Below are 21,875 nucleotides of genomic sequence, written 5' to 3'. Positions count from 1 at the left end.
AAATATATATATATATATGCACTGTACCTTCTATTATGTAATACAAGTATAAGGAATAATAAATACATAATTTTATCTATATATTAATTAACTATTTTCCATTCTTTAATTTTTTTAAATTTTAATTTCAATCTTTTTTCTTTTTTGTATAATGAGGGTTATGTTTTTGTCTAATTGTATTTTATTATCGAACGTGATTAACATGCTTTCACGATAAAAATTAACTTTTTTTTCACATTTTTTCTTTATTGTTAGTAATAAAGAGTAAAGAAATACTTGATATTATTGAGGCACAAATTCACTATTTTTCACTCTTTATTTTTTGTCATTTGTATAATCAGAGTCGCCTTGTTGTCGAGAACTGAAACTTATTATGACTCTTGCTTAGCAAAGTATCAAGATATAAATTAATTATTTTTCACTCTTTATTAAATAGCAAATTTTTTTAAGTGTAAGAAAACTTTTCTTAACTAACGAAATATAGAAACAAGAGTTTATAGTTGTCGCATATAAAGCAATATTGATAAACATGAGTAGATAAAAATGTTTTTCAAATTTTATAATTAAACATTAAATTATAATATAGCATAAGCTGTAAAATATTAAAGTCTTTAAATAATTAAATTATAGACTAACATGTTTTATATAGTGTTGTTGTTATCGTCGTCGGCCATTAAGGCAGAGGAGGAGCGACTGTTCCTGTTTTTCATTGGCGTCATCTAGCTGTATATAATAATTAAATAGTATAAAAAACTAAAAAAGTTTCTCCGATTTATAAAATATTCGTCGAATGAAAGAAACACAAAATACAGTAAGTTACGTCCTTAGTATAACACTTTTATTGGATAAATTACAAATTCTAATGTATTATGTAGATTTTCTTCTAAGAGTGGATTATTGTTCTTAACTCTATGTCTGACTACTGCATTACTTTGTCAATTAAGTGCATATATGCATACATAATAAGAGGGAAATTAAATTTAAAATGAAAATCAGATTGATTTGGAGAAAAACCTGCACATCTAAAGATACACGAATGCCATTTCCCAATATCTCTTTTTACAAAACTCTTTATTCAAAATACATAATTTGTTAAAATACAACCAACAAATTACTTTTACTTAACCATAAGAGCCGATACTTAACCGTAAAGTTGCATTTAAAGGTAATCTCCCTCACTGAATAACTAACACTAACACACATGGGAAATAAAATTATTTTAAGCTATTTCCGCACCACCGACTAATACCATCAATTTTTTACCCGCCAAATAGTAGAGAAAGTTTTATATAAATATTTTCTCGCATTTTTGTTATCTTTTTATGCTTCTTTCAATATGCCAGATGGGGTTCCCGTTCTACATTAAGAACTAGAATGGAAACAAAAGTAACAACAAAGGGGTGGATTGTGGAATAAGACGAATTGGCAATAAGACCCGCACCAAAAACAGCTGCGACTCAGTGATGAGTGTAAGGGTACAAAAACGCTTGAACAGAGAATTATAACGGCAAATACAGCTTTTGCATTGGAAAATTTTTGTTTATCTCATTTTGTTTTATTGTAGTCTCAAGTGTTTTTTTTCTATTTTGAGTAAAAAAGTTAAATTCCGATATTTTCTCTCGCACTAATGCAATACGAGGAAAAAGAGGTTTGTGAATATCTATGTAGACATTCTGAGTTGAACCATACATTTATAGTTATAAATTCATTGCTTTGTAAAAATATTGTTTTCTTGAACAGAAAAACCATTATTGATATTTTTCCTTAAATCTAAGAAGAAATATTTTGACATAAATTGAAATTTATGAATAGAATCGCGTGAGGAGTATATCAAAGAAAGAAAACCGCAGGGAATTTTGGAGCAAATTAAGCAAACATATATTTTTTTGCAATCGGCCTATAGTGCTTAATTAAGCCTATTATTGTACTTTTTAAATCTTATTATGTGATGCTAATGCGTTTTTATGAACAGAAGCATTGTTCAATGTAACGCATTATTTAATGTGATGTAATTTAAGCATTGTTTAATGTAAGGTTGCTTCAAATTCGCATCGTAATATGATTAAACTTATTGAATTTACAGTTCAACATCGAACTGATTTCCCTGATGGAGTACAGTTGTAGACTAATTGAAAAATCCCGCAATTTTAAAATTTTGATGATATTACAATGTAATAGGCTAATACAATTACAATGTACTAGGCTAATTGAAATAGTTTTCAGCTTTATATAATCTGGCAGTAATTTCGTACTCAAATTACTATCAGCGCATATTCCCTTAGACTAAATAGAATAATCAAAGCATTGAAATAAATCTGAAGAAAGTTTATCTACAAAACTCGTTCAAAGCTTCAGGCTTATTGCAAACTGCCTAGATTAAGTCAAGCTTACTGTTCAATGGCTGACATACTTTCTAGTTAGTTTGAGGTTACTGGTCTCAATACGATAAGTTTAAAGTATCCAGATTGATATACAATAACTATTCCAATTTACTTGACGAATTTTAAAATGACTGCCACTGTTAACAAGTAGCCGAACTTATCAATTAGCAGAGCAGATGTACACAATTGTTTGTCAGTAAAAATAAATTACAATATATATATATTTTTTAAATTCCCTCTGAACTCTTTCTCTCAGCAAATGAAATCACGCAATATAAAATTTCTACAAAAATATCATTGATTTTCAAATGTAATAATCAACTATAGTATAACCTTTAACCTCAATTTAATTGTTGTTCGCCTTTAAATTATAAATATTTTTCTGCCTGTTCAAAATTTTTGCTTTGAACCTAACCTATGGCTAATTGGAAAAAATGATACCATAAAAAATTAACGACTCAGGAAATTTTAATAAAGTCCTTAAGTGAAAAATGCCTCTAGTTAACATCTAACATCAAAGAAATTACTGATATATCCCTCAATTATTTCATAAGAATCGTCATTTCTTGCCAGAAAATTCAGATATATATTGTATTTTAATATATAGATGACTATTTGAAATTTTTATATAAATATTACTAACTGTAAACAAAAATGATTTAATAAAATCGTTAATATACGAGTGAAAAATTCTGGTAAAATTACAGTACTGTATGGTAATGTCATTTCTGTTTATCGTAAAAAAGCTTAATTCTACTATTAAATTCCAAAATAAACGGTACTTAAACATTTACTTGGTAAAATTATAATTATAGTTCTTTTTGCTACAAATTTAAGTTCTTATTACCGCACATTTAGTTAAAAATAGAAAACTGAAATGTAAATTTAATCGACTAAACTGCTGATTTTAGCAAAATCATTACCCAAATGCTTTTATAATATTACCATGCTCTTAGGTATTCCCATAGAGCCAGAAACACTGTATAGTTTACTATATTCTGGTTGCTTGAGCCATAATTATTTTCCCACTGCATACATAATTCGAAAAATGCCTTTAATTGACATACATCAAAAAGAGAGCAAAGCATACGGCAAGTAAATATTTCATTGGAATCCGTCACTTCTCGTCAGCAAATTCAGCCATATTCTTTTGCCTGCTTTCTGTGACATGATTCACAATTGCTTGTGATATTTATCATCAACAAAGTATCTTTTAGTCAGAATTTACGTTTTATGCTTCATGAAATTTAAGTCAAGGGCGTATTACGGATTATTCAGAAGTAAATTTATTCAGTAGAGAGGAGAAAATGCTGCTCTATTGAAACTGTTTCCGAATATCACGTGCTCAGTTAATTTGTTATGCATTCATCTTGAAATTGCTAAACCTCTTTATTTGCAAAGTTTGTTTAGGTTGCTATAGCTTTAAATAATATCGATTCCCGTAATCTTTATTTTCAGTTTATAAAATTATGTTAATTTTTATACCTTTGTTGAATGAAGTTATCTGGAAAAATGGGTTCATTTTTCCATCGATAAATATATTTTTAAGCAACATCAATTCTTTATAGAATGTTAATTTTGAAATTTATCTTTCCGTTAAGTATATTTGTGAGGATTGTAGAAGCTATTATGTAATTGACTTGTTTACAAAACTTGTTTAGGTTACTAGCTTTAAAGAATATCGATTCTCATTAACAAATCACGCAATTTTCATTCTCATTTAATAAAATTATGCTAATTTCTATATTTTTGTTGAATGAAGTTATCTGAAAAATTGCTTCATTTTTGAATCTTTAAAATTGATTTTAATGATCTTCAATTCATTATAAAATGTTACTGTTGTAATTGATCTTACCGTTAAGTGAATTTGACGAGATTGTTGATACCATTATGTAATTGACTTGGTTGATTAAAGATTCATCAGACAACTGAATGTTCAGTTTAAGAAAAAAAATTTTTTTGTGTAATAATTTAAGCTTTTCTTAATATTAATGACATCGTAATACGATTATTTTATATACTCTTAAAATACAGTTAAACATAAATTTTTTCGCTGTCTAGTACTTGCTTGGGATTTGATTTAAATAGGTGCAAAAAAAACATACTGGATAATAGAAAAGTATATTGACAGCATTGGAATTTCTTTAATGTATCATTTCAAAGCATTAATATTTGTTCTATTCCAATCCACTTTTTGAAATCATAAAATATAATGAAACCTACCCTATATTGTATATTTATATAATGTATATCAAGTAATGAAATAGTATAAAATGCATTTACTGCAATGCTATACACCAAGATAAAAGTTAGGCCAGTATATTATAGGATTTATCTTGTTCTTGCCTTTCTGGGGACACCCAAAAGCTCAGTACTTTTTACCGAAGCACTTTGGTAGTGAATTTGATGAAATTAACAATAAAATATGCTTTTACAATGCGCCATAAAATTTGAAAAATGAGTTAAAATTTAGTAATTTTAGCATGGTATCTCAGAGTAGGTCATGAAATTCAGATATTCGGTTGCGTTTATTTCTCAGTTTTGTATTTTTTAACAAATGTGTGATGATAAGAACTATAATTTTGAAAACTGGAATTTTCGGAAAAATGATAAAATGTGAACGGATAAATTACCAAATGTATGATTAGAACATCGTATCTTATCGGGTATGCATAAAATTATAATCATTGTGTATTTTAATAAGAAATTGTTCTACGTTTTTGTCAAAAATATCGACTTTAAGGGAAAAAAACGAAGAAAATAATGAGAAATAAGAAGCAGACATTTAGGTGAAGTTTTGTTTTATGACCAGAATTATCTTTTTTTTTTTAACAGGAATGTTATTACAATACATTAAGGTTATTTTACCAGGTTACCTCACCGTGTTTGAGTATTGTATGCAATTGTTACTAATTATCTGCTAGTATCTCGTAAAATATTAATTGCATGGTTGAATACTTGAGCAGTTTCTAAGTTTATTTAAGTGCATTAATTTTTTCGGATTAAATTTCAACTATAAAATGATTTTGTATTTTCATATGTTTTTAAAATGGAAACATTTCGCCTTAAACTTTATGGAGAAATAAAGGTAAAAATTTATGTCCAAATTTTTAAATCTGATTCTGAACTGCGTTATTAAATGATAACACTGTCTTATAGAAATAAATAAAGACATTAAAAATTTCCCCCGGAAATTATGGTCTCAGCAATTTAAATCAGCAAGTTTTGACCAATTTGCACCATTTGTCATCTTATTAAAAAGGAGAACCATTGTGATTTTTTTGCAATATTTATTACATTTTTGATTTTGTCAAATTTTTTCGTAGAATTGATGTTGCAGGTATATTTTGTTTAGGACGGCATTTATAATTTATAAATAATACATAACTTTTAAATTTATGTAAAAAAATGTCCTACAAATTTAAAAAGAAATGATTTAAGTGTTTCAATATATCATTCATTTTATTATTCGTTTTGTGTGTTCATTCATTTTGCCAATTTTTTCATTTTTCCTTTATTTAAAGAAACATAAAACTAAACGAAAACCGAATCGTCTATTTTTTTTAAACTTACGATGTAAAATTGTTCTTTTCGAATTTATTACTAATTGTTTATAATATATAAGATACCAATATTAAAATTATGTTACAAGACATTGCCTCAAAATTTCATCTCAGTTATCTTGCATTGGATGGCATTCAATGCAACCACATAAATATTATCTGACAATCTTGCATCAAACATAGTCTCTCTTTTTTGTCATTAATGTGTTCAAACCCATCACGCCGTATACCCATCGTTAGTGTGATTTCAGTGTTTACAACTTAATTGACATACATTTTGTTAAAAATTCAAATTTTAAAATAATATGGGATATAACGAGTTAAAAAGCTCAAAATGACTACTTCAGAAAATTGTGAATGTCATGAAGAAATAATCAAATGTGAAACAACAAAGATAAATTCATGTAGAATTGGTTTATTTGGTAAAAAGAGATGGTAATGATTAGGAATATATTTGTTTAGGAATACTGAGGAATTAATATTTAGTTATAATTTTTGCAACATTTTTATTGCATTAGGTAAAATTATTTTTACTATATTTTTACTAAGGGGTTAATTTTATTCATTCTGTTAAAGTGAAAAGAGGTTTAATATGCATCCCTCCCCCACCAATTGTATCCGAAGCAGATGCTAGTCTCAACCAAAAACANTATGGGCTATAACGTGTTAAAAAGCTCAAAATGACTACTTCAGAAAATTATGAATGTAATAAAGAAATAATCAAATATGAAACAGCAAAGATAAATTTATGTAGAATTGGCTTACATGGAAAAAAGGATAGTAATGATTAGGAATATATTTGTTTAGGAATACTGAGGAATTAATATTTAGTTATAATTTTTACAACATTTTTATTGCATTTGGTAAAACTATTTTTGTCATATTTTCACTGAAGGGTTAATTTTATTCATTCTGTTAAAGAGAAAAGGGATCTAATATTCAACCCCCAATTATATCCGAAAGAGATGCTAGACTCTACCAAAAACAATCTAAAATACGTCTGAAGGTAGTGTGAAGACGCCTGAGAGAACGGATGACCTATATTGGCTGCAGTGCATTTTTTTTATTCAAACTCAAATGATTCTTTTGTTATAGTTTATTCATCTATAACACTATTCTTTTAGTCATAAAACTCTCACCAGAACTCAAAAATAAAACAATTGGGAATACTTTTATTATATGATTTAGTACTATCATCGTACTTGCTACTCCATATTAGGAGACTTTTATGGAATTGGTATATTTTTTAAATTTTTATTTACATATTTTCGCAATTAACATTGAATTTCCTAAAAGTGTAGATCCGGTCACATAGGCATTAATATGACAATAATGAACATCATATAATTTTTTTTGGTCTAATATCAATTTTAAAACGAATTTCTGGATATTAGAAACTTTATCCTCACAATTATTTAAGTATAGTTATCTTTTAACATTTTATTATTATAGTAAAAAGAGCATAACTTACTGTTCGATCTCCTAGATGGCGAACTCTGCAGGGTAGATAAGCAGTTTTTCCGGTTGTTGTTGTGATGTTTCTGCTGGTGGAATTGTCAAAATAAGGAACTAGGTCCTGATCGACCCGACGAACTTGTCTCGCAAAGATCCGAGATTTATGCCAGTTTCGAGATTTTTCTGATTTATGATCTTCTGGACACACTGCAAGAAATACATTTTTTTTTAAACCTCTTTTAAGTTCTATGAAAATACAAGTACAGAAAAGATAAAATTTTACTCATTTACGTTAAAAAAAATTTCAATATATCTATCTTTTTTAATTTTATATAGCATTGTACATGGATACTAAAAGAATACAAAAAATTTAATTCTAAATTGACAAAACTTCTTTGAAAAAAAAACGCGCTTAAAAGTAGTAGAAATTTCAAAAAAAGAAAGAATAAATGTAGCTTTTTTTCAATCTGCGCAGTTTAATAGAGGGCGTTGTTTTATTTAGTTTTAAGTGTTTCCTTTACATTTGGTTTGCTTGTGAAATCGCTGTTTGACCTGGTTAATGTGAGTTTTTATTTTCTGATGATTTTGTTTGAGTTTCTTTTCTGAATTGGTTCGATGTAATGTTTTTTTCCCGGTCTTCTATACAAAACCTTCGGGATACTGAGGGAGTTAATTTAGGCATTTGCCCTCTCTCTCAATAGAAAAGGTTTTGTTTTATGGCTACCGCCTGAAGACGTCGGATTCGGTGGTCATATTTTTATTTTAATTTCCTTCGTTTCTTTTATTGCTACATTTATTGTACATGGATGTTTCTTGTAAAACAATTTGCAAAAATATTTATAAAATCTATGGTTAAAGTTTAAGGTTTTATACTAATGTAAAATCCAAAACTGAAATTAGCATTTAGGAAGGTTTTGTTTAGGATAAATTAATCAGCGAATAATTGTAATAAACTTGGAAAAAATTGACCTTTAAATAAAAATTGGTATTTTTTTGTATTGTATAGGTCAGGGGTGGCGAGCCTTTATCCACCAACGTGCCATTTTTTCTAAAAAATTGTTTGATGAGGGCATAGACGTGCCGTCAAATAATTTTGACTTCGTGATTATTGGAAAAATAATAATACTAAATACTATCAACTCAAAACTTTTTATTTACATTGAAAAAAAAAACATTTTGCAATGTCTCAGTTATACGCGTAATTCAACTTGAAGTAACATCAGTGTGACTTCGGTTATTGCAGGTCAGATGACAAATAACTTAGATTAGGTTGTAAGATGTTAGTTTAAGCAGGACTTTTTGTTAGTTTTTTTATTGTTAGCTTGTTTTTTATGGTTATTAATTGTTTTATTTAGCATTAATTGTTAGTTTCTCATTAATAATTGTTTATTATTTTGTGTGTTTTTTGTGAATTTTAATTTAATTGTTACATATGCTTCATAGAGTAATACCATTTGTGTAATAACAAATGTGATCGGTGACGTGCCGAAATATTGTGTCGGGTGCCATAAATGACGCGCGCGCCATTGGTTCGCCATCCCTGGTATAGGTGATAGAAATTATTATTTTGTTTAAATTCTTAGTAGCAAAATGTTATGCTTAAAAAATCATATAAAAATTTTAGTGTCTAATTTTTTTGTATTTTTTTTTACTGAAAAACAGGAATTTTGTACTTATATATTAAAATACGAGTCATTATAGGAGTGATGAATAAAGGTTGAAATATAATATTCTGAAATAACATATGCTACAAACTATATTACAAATTATACATTTAACTATTTTGTATACAAAGTTTCAAAGTGAAAATACAATGATAAAAAACTTCTTTGAATAAGTTAGACCATCAGTTTATTAAAGTCACGAAATATCACAAGCAAATTGTTATGGGCGTATTTTATGGAAAATTGTCACGAATTGATATTTTTATGGCTTACAAAATTTACTTTTGCATGATCGATTTTTCTTTGTGAATACTGTTAGAACACTGTATATACTGTTAGAAAGTTTCATGACGCATTACAAAAATATCAAAGAAAGTAAATATTCTAAATAGCAAAATTTCAGTAAAGAAAAAAGTACATAGTATTAAAAAAATTACACTGTAAAAAATTGTGGATCAAATTACGGTGAAAAGTACCAGCACTAAGGTTACCGGTACTTTTCGTCGTGAAATTCGTTTTTAACGGAACATGTTGCAAAGCAAAAAAATCTGGCATGCCGTAATTTTTAGAGCAATAATTATCGTATAATCACTGAATCACTATAATTAAATAAATACTACAGTAAAATTAAAGGGTTAATATTTTACTAAAATTGTTATTTACGGATGATGCCCCCAAACCCCAGGTACTTTATCCGTAATTCGATCTGAAATTTTTAAGAGTGCGATTAAATTAATAATATATTATTCACAATTCCTCAGATTAAAATAAGAGAAATATGAAGAAAAAAATGACACTACAAAGATGTTTTAAATCATAGAATAAACTAACAAATTTAACTATGACAGTGTAAAAATAATTTAATATTGGTTTTTTGAAGTAATTGAACTTTTTCTATAATCTTAATATAGGTATAGCATGTGTGTCAGAAAGATATGACAATATTGGAAAGTACTTTCAAAAACAATTTAAGAATTTTTTTGGCGAAAATTGTTTCCCTCGTCCAAGGAGATTTAAAACAGAGTCTAAACTACTAGTGAAAATAGAAGAAATTTATGGTTTTTCATGTTTTACAACCGACTGAGAAAAAACTAAAAGTTAAATAAAACAAAATAAAAAGAAACGAAAGTTAAAGCTTTGGAGCGGAGGTGAAAGGGGTGTACCAAACGAAATTCATCGAATTTGCAATTACGTTTATCGCGGTCTGTATTTCTTCTTTCCCGTTTTTTTTCTTCCATTTCTTTCGCTTTTTAGAGCTAAACGTAATATGCAGATTCGTCTAGTTTAGATAAGAGCTAGAAGAAATTGCTCTTTCTCTTTACTAAATTTGCTACAGCATTAAGATTCTCTATAATCATAAATCATAAACCTAGAATTTATGGGAACGTCTTTTAGTGGAATAATTTCATATCTGCTAACTTTTTCTAAGCTTCTCATATGAAGCTGTAATTAGCTTCTAGATGTTTGATGGAGTGTGTGTCTGCATATTTAGTTAAATACATCTCGAGAAATATGATGCTTTTCATTTTGTTTTATGAAGAAATTTTTTTTTTAGAAGGTGAGTTTTAAACATTTATTCAAATTCGTTAACTTCTATAAAGTTTTTAAACTATATAGCTTTTTTTAATTATATGTTATTTTTGATCACTCACTACAGCGTTATAATATTAAAAAGTTAAAGTATTAGTTATTAATATCAAAAAGTTAAAGTTGCTTATCAAAATTAAAACATTCTTTAAGTTTGAATATTTAATATTAATGGCGATTTTTACTTAAACGTTATATCGTACAGTGCCCTAAAATGTACAGTTGGGAAAAAAATTCCACTCTGAAGAACATTTGAATTAATGATTGGATCTTCAAGGTTTAGGATTCAATCTAAATAGTTTAAGGGAGCGACCTCAAATATGCTAAAATCAGATACAAAAACGTACTTTCTCTTAATAAACAGGAATTTTTTTGACAATGAATACACACATGAATGATAATGAATTAACGCAGTTTTTGACGATGAACTCAGATTTCTGTTTCCAAAAATATAAGGAGAAACCGCAATCTGGTCGATTGACAATTATTAAATAAGAAAATAAATATTTACAAAAATCTGTACTTTACATTTTATCTTAAGATAAGCGAATTTATAACTTTGAGTAAAATTTTTTTCAATTTGCGTGAAAAGTTCTCTAGTTTTGAACCGCTCTCCTTGTCAAACTATAGGGACCACATTTCCCACATTGTGACTACCTTTTTATTAGACCTAACCGCTTTTTATTAGGTCTAACACCCTATAGTTTGAGGGTCAGAAGCCCAGAGCTGTTGAAAAAAAGGTACGTTTGTTTAGAGAAAGTACGTTTTTTTGACTGATTTCTTAACTTAAAATACCGTCCGCAATAATTTGCTAATTTGAGATTACCCAATCGAACCATTAAGATTGAGTCCTAGAATGTGAAGATCCGATCATTAGATCCAAAGTTATTCATGGTTGTCCATTTTTTTTTTGGCGCAATGTACATAAAACTTTTATTAATAAGCTGCTATGTATTGTTTTTGCCTACAAGAATAATAGACGATGTGTTGAAAAACGAAATTTATAAGCTAAACATGCATGTTAAAAATTTTATGGGATAAAATAATTCAATTTTATTATTTTCTGCAGATAACTCGTTTGTTAAAAGTCTTAATTAATTATGCTTCCAATGGAAATGATATTTACTGTTAGAAATTTTTTTTTCTTTTCAGAATATAATAGGCTCTAAATTAATTTTATACCTTAATGTGCAATTATTCTAACCTATGTCCCATTATGACAACAATAACTCATGCTTAAATAAAATTTATTTTGAGAGCAATTTTAATTTTATGTTGCATATATCAAGGTATAAATATTCCAATTAAAATATTCTCACAAATATATGCGAACCTTATGTCAAAGTTTAATGAGCTTATTACAACAAGAAGTACTAAAAATAACTTTTAATCAGTATTATCATTCTTTTTCTGGAAACTAAATAAACATAAATATAAAAAGATTTTAAAATTTCTATTTTGCAATATTTCTTGAGATTCAAAAATTTAAAACTGCGGCTATAGTTATACATTTGCAATTGTTCAATTTTTTAAACAAATTTTTTTTTGAAAGATTAGTGATTTTTTTAAAGTTTATATTAAATTTTATGTCAATAATGCAAATATAGTACAGTTTCCATAATTCAAGTTTTACTTCAAAATGCATAAAAGTATCTAAGTGTTTCATTTCTATATTTTTTCATTTTACAAGTAAAATGGTCTTGCTTTTAGTACTTAAAAACGGAGAAATAATTCATTTTAGAAAATAAGGTTCCTTAGATAAAACAATATAGTATATAGATTTTTTCTGTAATTTTAATTAATTTACATATTTTTAAGTCACAATTTAGAATTAAGAACTGAAAATGCCTTCGTGTTTCTTTAGACGAAAAATTTGAAAGTTTTAAGCACAATTTTATAGAATATTCCTAAATATTTCGCATGAATAATAATGAAAAAAATACTAATTTAAATGTTTTATCGTTTCAAGTGATTATTGTTTATTTTTTTATTTTAATTTATTGTTATATTTTTAAGCTAACTTGTGCATCTTGAGTAGTAAATTTAAGATGTCACAATATAAGAAAAATTGTAATTGGAAAATTTTTCAAAACGATATTAATTAAAAATAAATATTTTTTTAAAATAAAATTTATTTAAGAGTTGTGAAATTATTTATTTTTACTTTGGGTGCCTCAAAAGCTCCTATTTCTAATTCCATAGTGTCAGTGCATTATACTTTTGTTTGCTTTTCAGTGCATTGTACTTTCGTTTGTTTTTATGTTTGAAAATTTAAATGTAGATTATAATTTTGGTTAGTAATATTTCTGCAAATCAAAAACTGATGTTTATATTTGTTTCAAATTAGAAAATTAGTTTAATTTTTTTCGTTAAACTTATTTAAAAAAATTTTCAATAAAAAAAATCGTGAATTTTTGTTTTTATCTAAAATTTTATTTCTAATTTTGCTCCTCAACAACTCCGGTCTCTTATTCTTCTGTTTAAGTATTTACGCTTATTATATTCTCTCGAATGTCAATTTTTTAACAAACCTTGCATAGTGTTAAAGAAATTTTATTTTTTTTACATTGAAAATTAAAATAAGAAACTACATGTTATTAGTTCATTCGAAATATATACTATTTATGATTCGTTAATTTAATTTCTTATATTCCTTCCAGCGCTAAATTCACAGTAAAATTTTTATAACGTAAATTAAATAAAGAAATGCCTGTTTTATTTTGAAAATTAAAATAAGAAGCTTTAGATATGCTACATGATATTTTTGAAAATCTTTTATTTATGTTTCTAAGTATTTTAATTTTGAATACTTTTTTTCTATAACCTTTATACAAAAAATATGTTCGAAATTCTTTGATAAAAAAATGAGAACATTTAGTTTTTATTTAAAAAAAAAAATAATATTTGAGTTCTAGTAAATATTATTTTTGAAAGGCAGAAAAATTTTAATTTTCTTTTTTTTCTACGGGTAAAAAAAAATTAAAACGACTTCGAAGGAATTTTAATTTTTTATCAGTCCCGTCTAGTTAATTTTGTAAGAAATGCGTATTTTTAAATTAAAAGTATTATAAGCAGTTCACATTCTACATATTAACTGCATAAGAAATCATTATAAGCATTTTTCTAAACTAATTGGACACTGTACTTAAAAAGTGCTTCTTTCACGAAATTTAATTAAAAGGAATAATTAAAAATATCCAGCTATGCTAGTTAAATAGCAAGATTTTCTACTCATAATACATTTATTACATTTTAATAACGCAACTAATGATGCCAAGAAACTCGGCTAGCATAGAAAGCATAATCACATGAAAAAGTTTTAAAATTAATACTCTGAATCTGGGCGTAAACTAGAATTACCCCACTAATTAGATTTTAACGAATTTAGTATATTTGTGATAAAAAGAGAAGTTTTTTCAGGATTTCTATCTAAGTAAATAAACACAGAGCTATACTAAGAGAATATAAAAAAAGTACTATTTCATCCAATCTTTCAAACAACCAATTACTTCAACAAAAGAAGGACCTTAATACTTATAGATAAAAAGCAACTTTTTTTTTACTAAATCGACCAAAGTAATTTAAAGCTTTTTCTCTTTCAAATCCACTTTTTTTTTTAAAAAAATTCTTTTGTTTTTTGTTAGTTTCCACAAACTTGTTTTCAAGGAGACTTTCTGAAACAAAAGTGGAAAAATAATTAAGGAACAAGATGAAAGGAAACTAAATTTGATTTTTTTTTTCAAGTCTCGAACACAATTTTCAGGATTCGTTGATAGTCAACGAATTATTTACACTTGCGCCAATAGTTAGTAATCACAAATAATTGGAAATTTTAAAAGTTTCTAGTTTGAATTAAAGTTTGCAACATACTTTCTTGAGTTTAAAATCTTATTCATTTGTCTTTACGGAAAAATCTCATTTAAGATTTTTTTTTTTTGTAATTTTAACAAAGAGCCTTATTGTCTTTAAAATATTTTCTTTTAAAACATTGTAAGTAAAGCTCATTAATGTTTATATAGCTAATATATTGCAAAATCTTGAAATATGACTTATTACATTTCGAAATTTTTAATTAGATTAAATAGTTTTTTAATTTTATTTTTACTTGAAACTTATCTTGAAATAAGAGATTGTATTCATAGTTACTATAAATAATTTACACAAATACATGGGAATGAAAAATTTTACACTATCATCGTATTTTTATTATATAATATATTTTATCATAAGTAATTTTTTGCTTAATATTAAGACAATTAAAAATTAAGAAAACAGTTCAAAAATATGTTATTTATGTTCTGTTTTATAAACTGAATTTCATAAATAATGACTAAAAATATAAAAATGTTCGAGACCAAGTCTAGCAAAATTAAGAATCATTTGCCTGAACCAATATGTGCTATGCCCTCATGCTTTCTACAGTCGAGTTTTTTTTAAAAATAAATTAAACAAAAATACATCTAACAAATTTTAGCTAATAAAAACATTTGATACCAATAAGAACTGCTAAAAATCCTCTGTACATATCAGGATATCAGAAAAAGCCTTAACAACTGTTAATTTAGCAAAGTTTCTGAAAAGTAATATGAATTTGAATTTTTTCAAGGATCATATAAAAAGTGATCTTTCATAATATCGTAAAAGTATGATAAAATTTATAAAATGTAGTAAATTTTTATTTCTTCTTTTTATCTTTTTTAGCTGATTTTATAGACTTTTTTTTTAGTTTAGGCGGCACATCACTTTTTATGTAATAAATAAGTTATGCTACCTCATCCAGTGACAAAACACTAACTAGTAATTGTGAGTCATGGAGAAGAATTATTATGCTTAAATACACGTCACGTAAACAATATTTTTTAAATGAAGAACAAAAATTTTCTTTATTGACCTTTAGAACAGAACTCATCAACCACATGATCTCAAGAAAGCGTAATAATGCTAAAGTATGCACCAGACAAAGTCTTCAGTATGCCCAAGTCTCTACGTGTTTAAGAGGCGAAATTGCATACACGGTTTTCCTCTTTGAATGTGCACTCGAGTTTCTGCGTGTACGATACCAGTTAATCTTACAGTGCTGATGCATAAGAAGGCAGATCTTAAGAATTTTCAGCAAGAGAACGATCTACTTTACCTCGGAATAAAGTTGCATGGTTTAAAGTGAAATGATGAGGTTGACTAGCTGGGATGCTTCCCAAATTAAGAATCTTATGATTGAAATATTGCCTGAAAATAAATTTCAGTTGGAATGTTTTAATATTTTAACTCGAGGAGAATAATATTTTTAGACGAATAATGCAGTTTGAAACGTTACTTGCTTTTATTAAAATTAGGATTTGATCAAACAGATAACAAAGTACTTAAGATGCTTCTTTTCTCATAATATAACAAAAAAGAAATTTTAATACAAACAATTTTAAACACTACCAAATTAATAATTTTATGCAAATAATATAGTTAGGAACATTACGTGCTTTTATTGCTATTATTTTTGGTTTGCATCAGTAATATCAAAATAGTTAAGAGGCCTTCTCGCTTGCTATCTTGGATTTAAGTAAAATGTTTAATATGCATTTTTTAATTAATTTTTTTTGTACTTAACAAACTTTTGATGACAGGGTTATATTTGACAGAAATATACTTAACATAGAAAATTGATAATAAAAGTGTCGCTCTGTTTGATTAATAAAGTAACGCTAGATAATTTTTAGAGCTTTTATATTTCTATCATAAAAAGTGTTATAACAAAATTTGCGGTTGTTGTTTTGAGAAAGTTATTTGAAACTAAAAAGTTCCTTCATTGTAATTTTTTTTTTATTTTAATTTTATTACCATCTAAACGAAGGAAAAAAAGTTAGATAATATAGTTTTATTACTTTAATGTAAATAATGCGAAAATATTTTCTAAATAGGTTTTATTAACCCTCAAACCACTAAACGCTTTAAATATGAGAAACACTTCTAAGGTTTTTAAATAATTTTCGAAATTCGAAATAATTTTCGAAAAAAATATATAGTATGGAAATGTTTCCATTTTTTTTCATCATCTGCACGTAAGCTAAATGGTTAAAAATAGTATGCAAAATAAAATTAATTTAAATTAGTTTACATATAGCTAAATAAAACCCTTATGCAAACATCATGTATTTCATATAAAACTTTAAGGTGCTTGCATACTTCAATTATTATTGTACTCTTTATTGTATAAATTCTTTCAGTTAAATGCTTAATAATTAACAAAAATATGCATAAATTACAATGAGTTATTTGTGACTGTTCCCTTTTATCTGTAAAAGGAATCGTGTAGCAAGGAATATATAGATATACACATTGGGAGAGATTCTTTTGATCATTTTCAACAATTTCTTAAGTTGTTTGAAGTAATAATAACCAGTGTAGCATTTAAAATTATTTTTCTCTCGCAAGTCTGTGTTTCCAATTGTTTTCTTGCACTCCAGGGGATCATTCCTTTCAGTTTATTATTTCAGTTTTCGTGAAGAGGTTTAATGGTGGAATTGAATGGCATGTTTGTTCAAAACAATGAACTATAAAAAACTCTTAGAAATGGTAACGTAAATTAAGTAGATAAATCATCAGCCATTGTTTGATTTAATTCAAAACGTCTATTGATACTTTTAATTATTTTTAAATCATGTAAAACAAATGAGATGCTAAAGAATAAAAAACAATCTGTTTTGCTTTTCCGTGCAATCGTAACAATGAAAACAAAGAATAAATTTCACGCTTGAAATTAGTAAGCACTGAATATGTAAGCATCCATTAATTCCCAAAATCTGTAACATATAATTGAATTGATAAAATACAGCAGCGTTAAAAAACATGCATTATTTACTGTAATGTATATTTAGATTAAATAAATTATTATCTATTACTATTGTTATTATTTTATATTTATTTATTTGCATTGAAAAATGACGCAAAAATATGTTCACAAACATATATATATCACGTTCATTTTTGAATTTATATTTTATTTGATATCATTTTGAAATGATCGCAATTACGCGTCTCACATACTTTTTCAATATAAATAAATGCTTACCATCGCAAGATTCCTAGTCAATTTCAATGCATAAAACGCTCAGGATTTATACTCTTACAGATAAATTAAAAAATGATTTTTTAAGTTCCTACTGTTCTCTAAATTACATAAACCTCTGAAAAATCTCTTGCGTAATCCTTTGACTCACAAAAATTTTTTGAATAATAATTATAATTACAACAATAATAAAATAAACTATATTGATACAAAAAATGAAAAATGAAATGAATGATATGAAAATAGAATTATACATTAAAAAAATGTGTGATCAGGAAAAAAAAACCGAAGAGGCACTCATCATTCTCCCCATTTTTTTCCTATTGTTGCTTTAGGTTCTGATATTGCTTTAGATAAAAAAAAATTTTCTTGTTTGAAGTAATTATTAAATTTTAAAATATAAAAACTGCATTTTTTAAAACCTTAAACAACGATTATCGTTGGCTGCAAAAGGTAGTTTTGTTTAAAGACTTTTCCTTTATTGGAATTTTAAGTATTAGTGCTTCTTCTTTTTTTAAAGAAATTCTAATTTAGAAAAAAGAAATCTATAGTTTTAAGCGATAAATTCTAGAGATCATGCATAAACCTGCATTTACAATCAATTTTCGACGACAAATTATTTTATTTTGTAACCGTAGTTGTACAGCTGTACCAATTTTCAGCTTACGACAACTAATGTTCAACTTAATGTCCTATTTAAAATTGTCCAATTGACCCGATATTTAACAGCAGTTACTCAACCAATATAGAGCATATATGGAACCGTACAATTTACCCGATATTTTAAAGACGTTATTCATCTCATGGTTGGTTAGCTATCAATATAACTCTAGTGCTACTTTTACAATAAAACCAAAACATTCAGTACTAACCCATGATCCATCTACCACTGAAGATAATTTACGTCGACACTGTGGTCGGTACGTGCCTAGTGCAGAATTTGAATCAACCAGCCTTCGCTGGGATTCGAAACCGGTTCTCCTGATAGGAGGGCGAAAGCTCTATCTTCTGAGCCACCACGTCTCAATAGTAACAAATTATTAAAATAGAACTCAAACAAAAAATCGTTTAAAATTTTTATATTATCTTAAACATGCTGCTTTAAATTTTATTATTCTTTATAGATTGGCGATTATACTATTTAAAAAAAATTTTCGCCAAAGTAATTTACATTTCTACAAATCAAAATATATAAAGCTTTATATTTGACCGTTATTTTTCATACCTGAAAGAATATTAAAACTACGTGATTTGTGAGTGAAACTTCGGGTACTTTAATTGTAAATGATTCATGCTTTAATTGTTTCATACTTAGGTTTCGTATAAATTTCTAAGTCACTTGCACTTTAAGTGATATTAACTGACAATATTATTTCGGGATACTGGTAATTCTAATATTGCATACATTTTAAGTTTGAAAAAATGTAATAAAATAAAATTATATGCTGCTTATATTCTATTTAGAAGGTCTATTATCTTAAACGTGAATCTTTTATCTGTATGATTCTTTGTCACGCCTTTGACGATTATACGATTTAATAAAAATGCGCCAAAGTTACTTACATCTCTACTTTTTGAAGTAGATAAAGTCTTATATATGCCTATTATTTTTTATCCTTGAAAAAATATTATAACTATATAAGCATGATTTGGGAGAAACACGATGGATACTTTCATTGTAAATAATGTATGTTTTAAACGTTTTATACTAAGTTTTTGCAAAAAACACTTTAATGTGACATTAAATAAACTACAATATTATTTTGGGATACTGGAAATACTAATTTTAAATACATTCTAAGATTGAAAAAAAGTAACGAAATTAAATTATATGTTGCTTATACTTTATTAAGAAGGTTTATGAACACTTAATACTTCTGATACTTAAATGTTAGATAAAACTGGTATTTATTCGAAACCATGCATTTAATATTTAAAAATCTTAAATAAGTATTCAATAAAATTTTCATAATCCTTAGTAACTCTTTGTAACTAAAATATTAGAATTAGTCTTTATACAAAATGATTTCAATATTTCAAATTCGCTGTATGTTTAACATGTTGACATAGCAAATATTTTCGTAGAAATCAGTTTCAGAAGCTCTGGCTTCTAATGCATTTTAAATAATATGAACAATGCAATAATTTATCATTACATTAATCTAAAAATTGAAATTATATTTCATTATTCTAATAAGAAACAAAAAAATAATTTTATTTTTTCTCCGGTTGAAAAAAGAAGCATTTAAATTTAAATAGTTATTATAAATTTCAATTTTTATTGTACTCAATTTGCTGTTTTCAAACTAAACGGATGATGGTAAAAAATATTCAAAATTTAATTATATTTTTTTGTAATGCTATTTCAAATGTTTATCATAAGTAAGCAAGCAAAATAGTTTTATAAAACTTCCACTTTGAACTATTTAGTTTGCATTGAAAATAATACTCATTCCTAAACTATCAATTAAAAAAATCATAAAATTTCAAAAGTTAAATGTTCTTATCCGATCAAAACTTCTGCTGCATTGAAGAGAAAACTTTTATGTGGGTGTTTGTTTAATTATATGTCGATAAATATAAAATGTTTTAGGAAATGGTAGAAAATTTAGAAACCAACAAATTTTATAATGAAACTAATTTTTGCAAATTTTATAATGAAACTAATTTTTGCAAATTTTATTTGTAGAAATATTTATTCAATTTTGCTGCCATTTCAAAGCATATGCTTATGAAATAATCTATTTGCTTTCATTTTTGCATTGAAAATCTAGACAACAAAAGACGAATTTAATTAAATTTGAGCATTAAAATTTATTGCTTTTAAACTAATTTACCTCATTTAATCATAAACATTAAGGAAAATTGTTTTGTATTAAGAACATATTAAAATATTAGGCAGTAGAACCTAATCAGGATGATTTTTAAAAAAAATAGACTTAATCATAATCATGAATAGCTTAAATATCACTTAAATTACTGAAAACAATTAGCATGTAAGATAAATAAATGTTATTAAGTCAACACTTCGTGCATCAATGTTCAGGATTTAAAATATATTATTGAATAGCGTCAAAAAGGAGTTATTAAATGCACTTAAATTTACTTTTCTTAGAAAAAATGGAGAATATTTTGCTAAATTATAAGAAATAGTGATTAAAACTATCGATTTTCAAGTATTTATACATATTAAGAATAAATATGCCAGCTTAGATTCTACTAGATTAGTATAAATTGAGCTTAATTCTAGCTGAACGGCTTATTATTAAAGCTTGATTTGCAAGTTGAGTATCTGTTAACAAATCAAAGAATTCTTGAAACAGCTACTTGAAGTATAGTTATATCTAGCTTAGTTATTGAGAGATGATGAATAATTAAATCATATAATTTAATAAATAAACCATTTTTAAAATTGTTAAACTCATGCGTAAAAATCATTTTTTGAGAAGAGTATTAACTTATTTTTTGAATACAATACTTACAATTCACCTTACTATCGGTCTCTTGAATCGTAATATGCAACTTTTCTGCAGTCTTAATAAGGTTTCAAAATTAATTATTTTTCTGTTCAAATTAAACTATAGTATGGTATGTTAAGTTTAAGAAGATTTTCTTTTCACAATTTACATTAGCAAAGCTGATCATGAGTTTGATGCTGTTAGCAATAAAACAATCAACGTGTTAACGCATCAATTAACACGTTAAATAAGTCGAGGCTGAAAACCCTCTTTATTGCAGAGGTGCGGAAGTTTGGAGAAAAGGGTACCAGCTCAGACACTTTCCACGTCGTCTTACAGGGTTCAAAATTACATATAACCCCTACCAAGGCCATTTAATGATTCCGCTCTGGAAAACGGAGTTAGTAACCCTATACAAGACTGGGTGATGTGCATTTGGCTATGTATTAAGTTTTCAGTGTATACGGACGATAGTATGATATAACCCTTACACAAATTTTTGAACGTAGTTTAATGAGGTCTTAACAATATACTGAAAACCATTTTTCCACATTGAATCTTATCTAAAACTTTAATAGTAAACAAGAGTTTTTTGTTTAAGCAGCATGAAATATATAGTATAGAAATATAGCTATAGTCATACCATATTGACAGAAATAATAAAAATATATCTTCATGAAAGCTGACAAAGTTTTAATAATTAAATA

At 26.3% G+C, this 21,875-nt stretch overlaps 1 protein-coding gene across 3 annotated transcripts in view; it reads right to left on the bottom strand.

Annotated features, from left to right (window-relative positions):
• Positions 1-21,875, bottom strand: part of LOC107436606 (lachesin) — a 356,602-nt gene that overhangs the window by 204,137 nt on the left and 130,590 nt on the right. For all 3 annotated transcript variants that reach the window (XM_043048546.2, XM_071181171.1, XM_043048543.2), the window contains exon 2: positions 7,416-7,606. In XM_043048546.2, coding sequence (XP_042904480.1) covers positions 7,416-7,606 — 191 coding nt within the window. The remainder of the gene's footprint in view (positions 1-7,415; positions 7,607-21,875) is intronic.

The sequence above is a fragment of the Parasteatoda tepidariorum genome, chromosome 5 (assembly GCF_043381705.1).
Source record: "Parasteatoda tepidariorum isolate YZ-2023 chromosome 5, CAS_Ptep_4.0, whole genome shotgun sequence".
NCBI classification, from domain to species: Eukaryota; Metazoa; Arthropoda; class Arachnida; order Araneae; family Theridiidae; genus Parasteatoda; species Parasteatoda tepidariorum.
The sequence above is the reverse complement of the archived record's forward strand: the minus strand, read 5'-3'. Positions and strand labels throughout refer to the sequence as shown.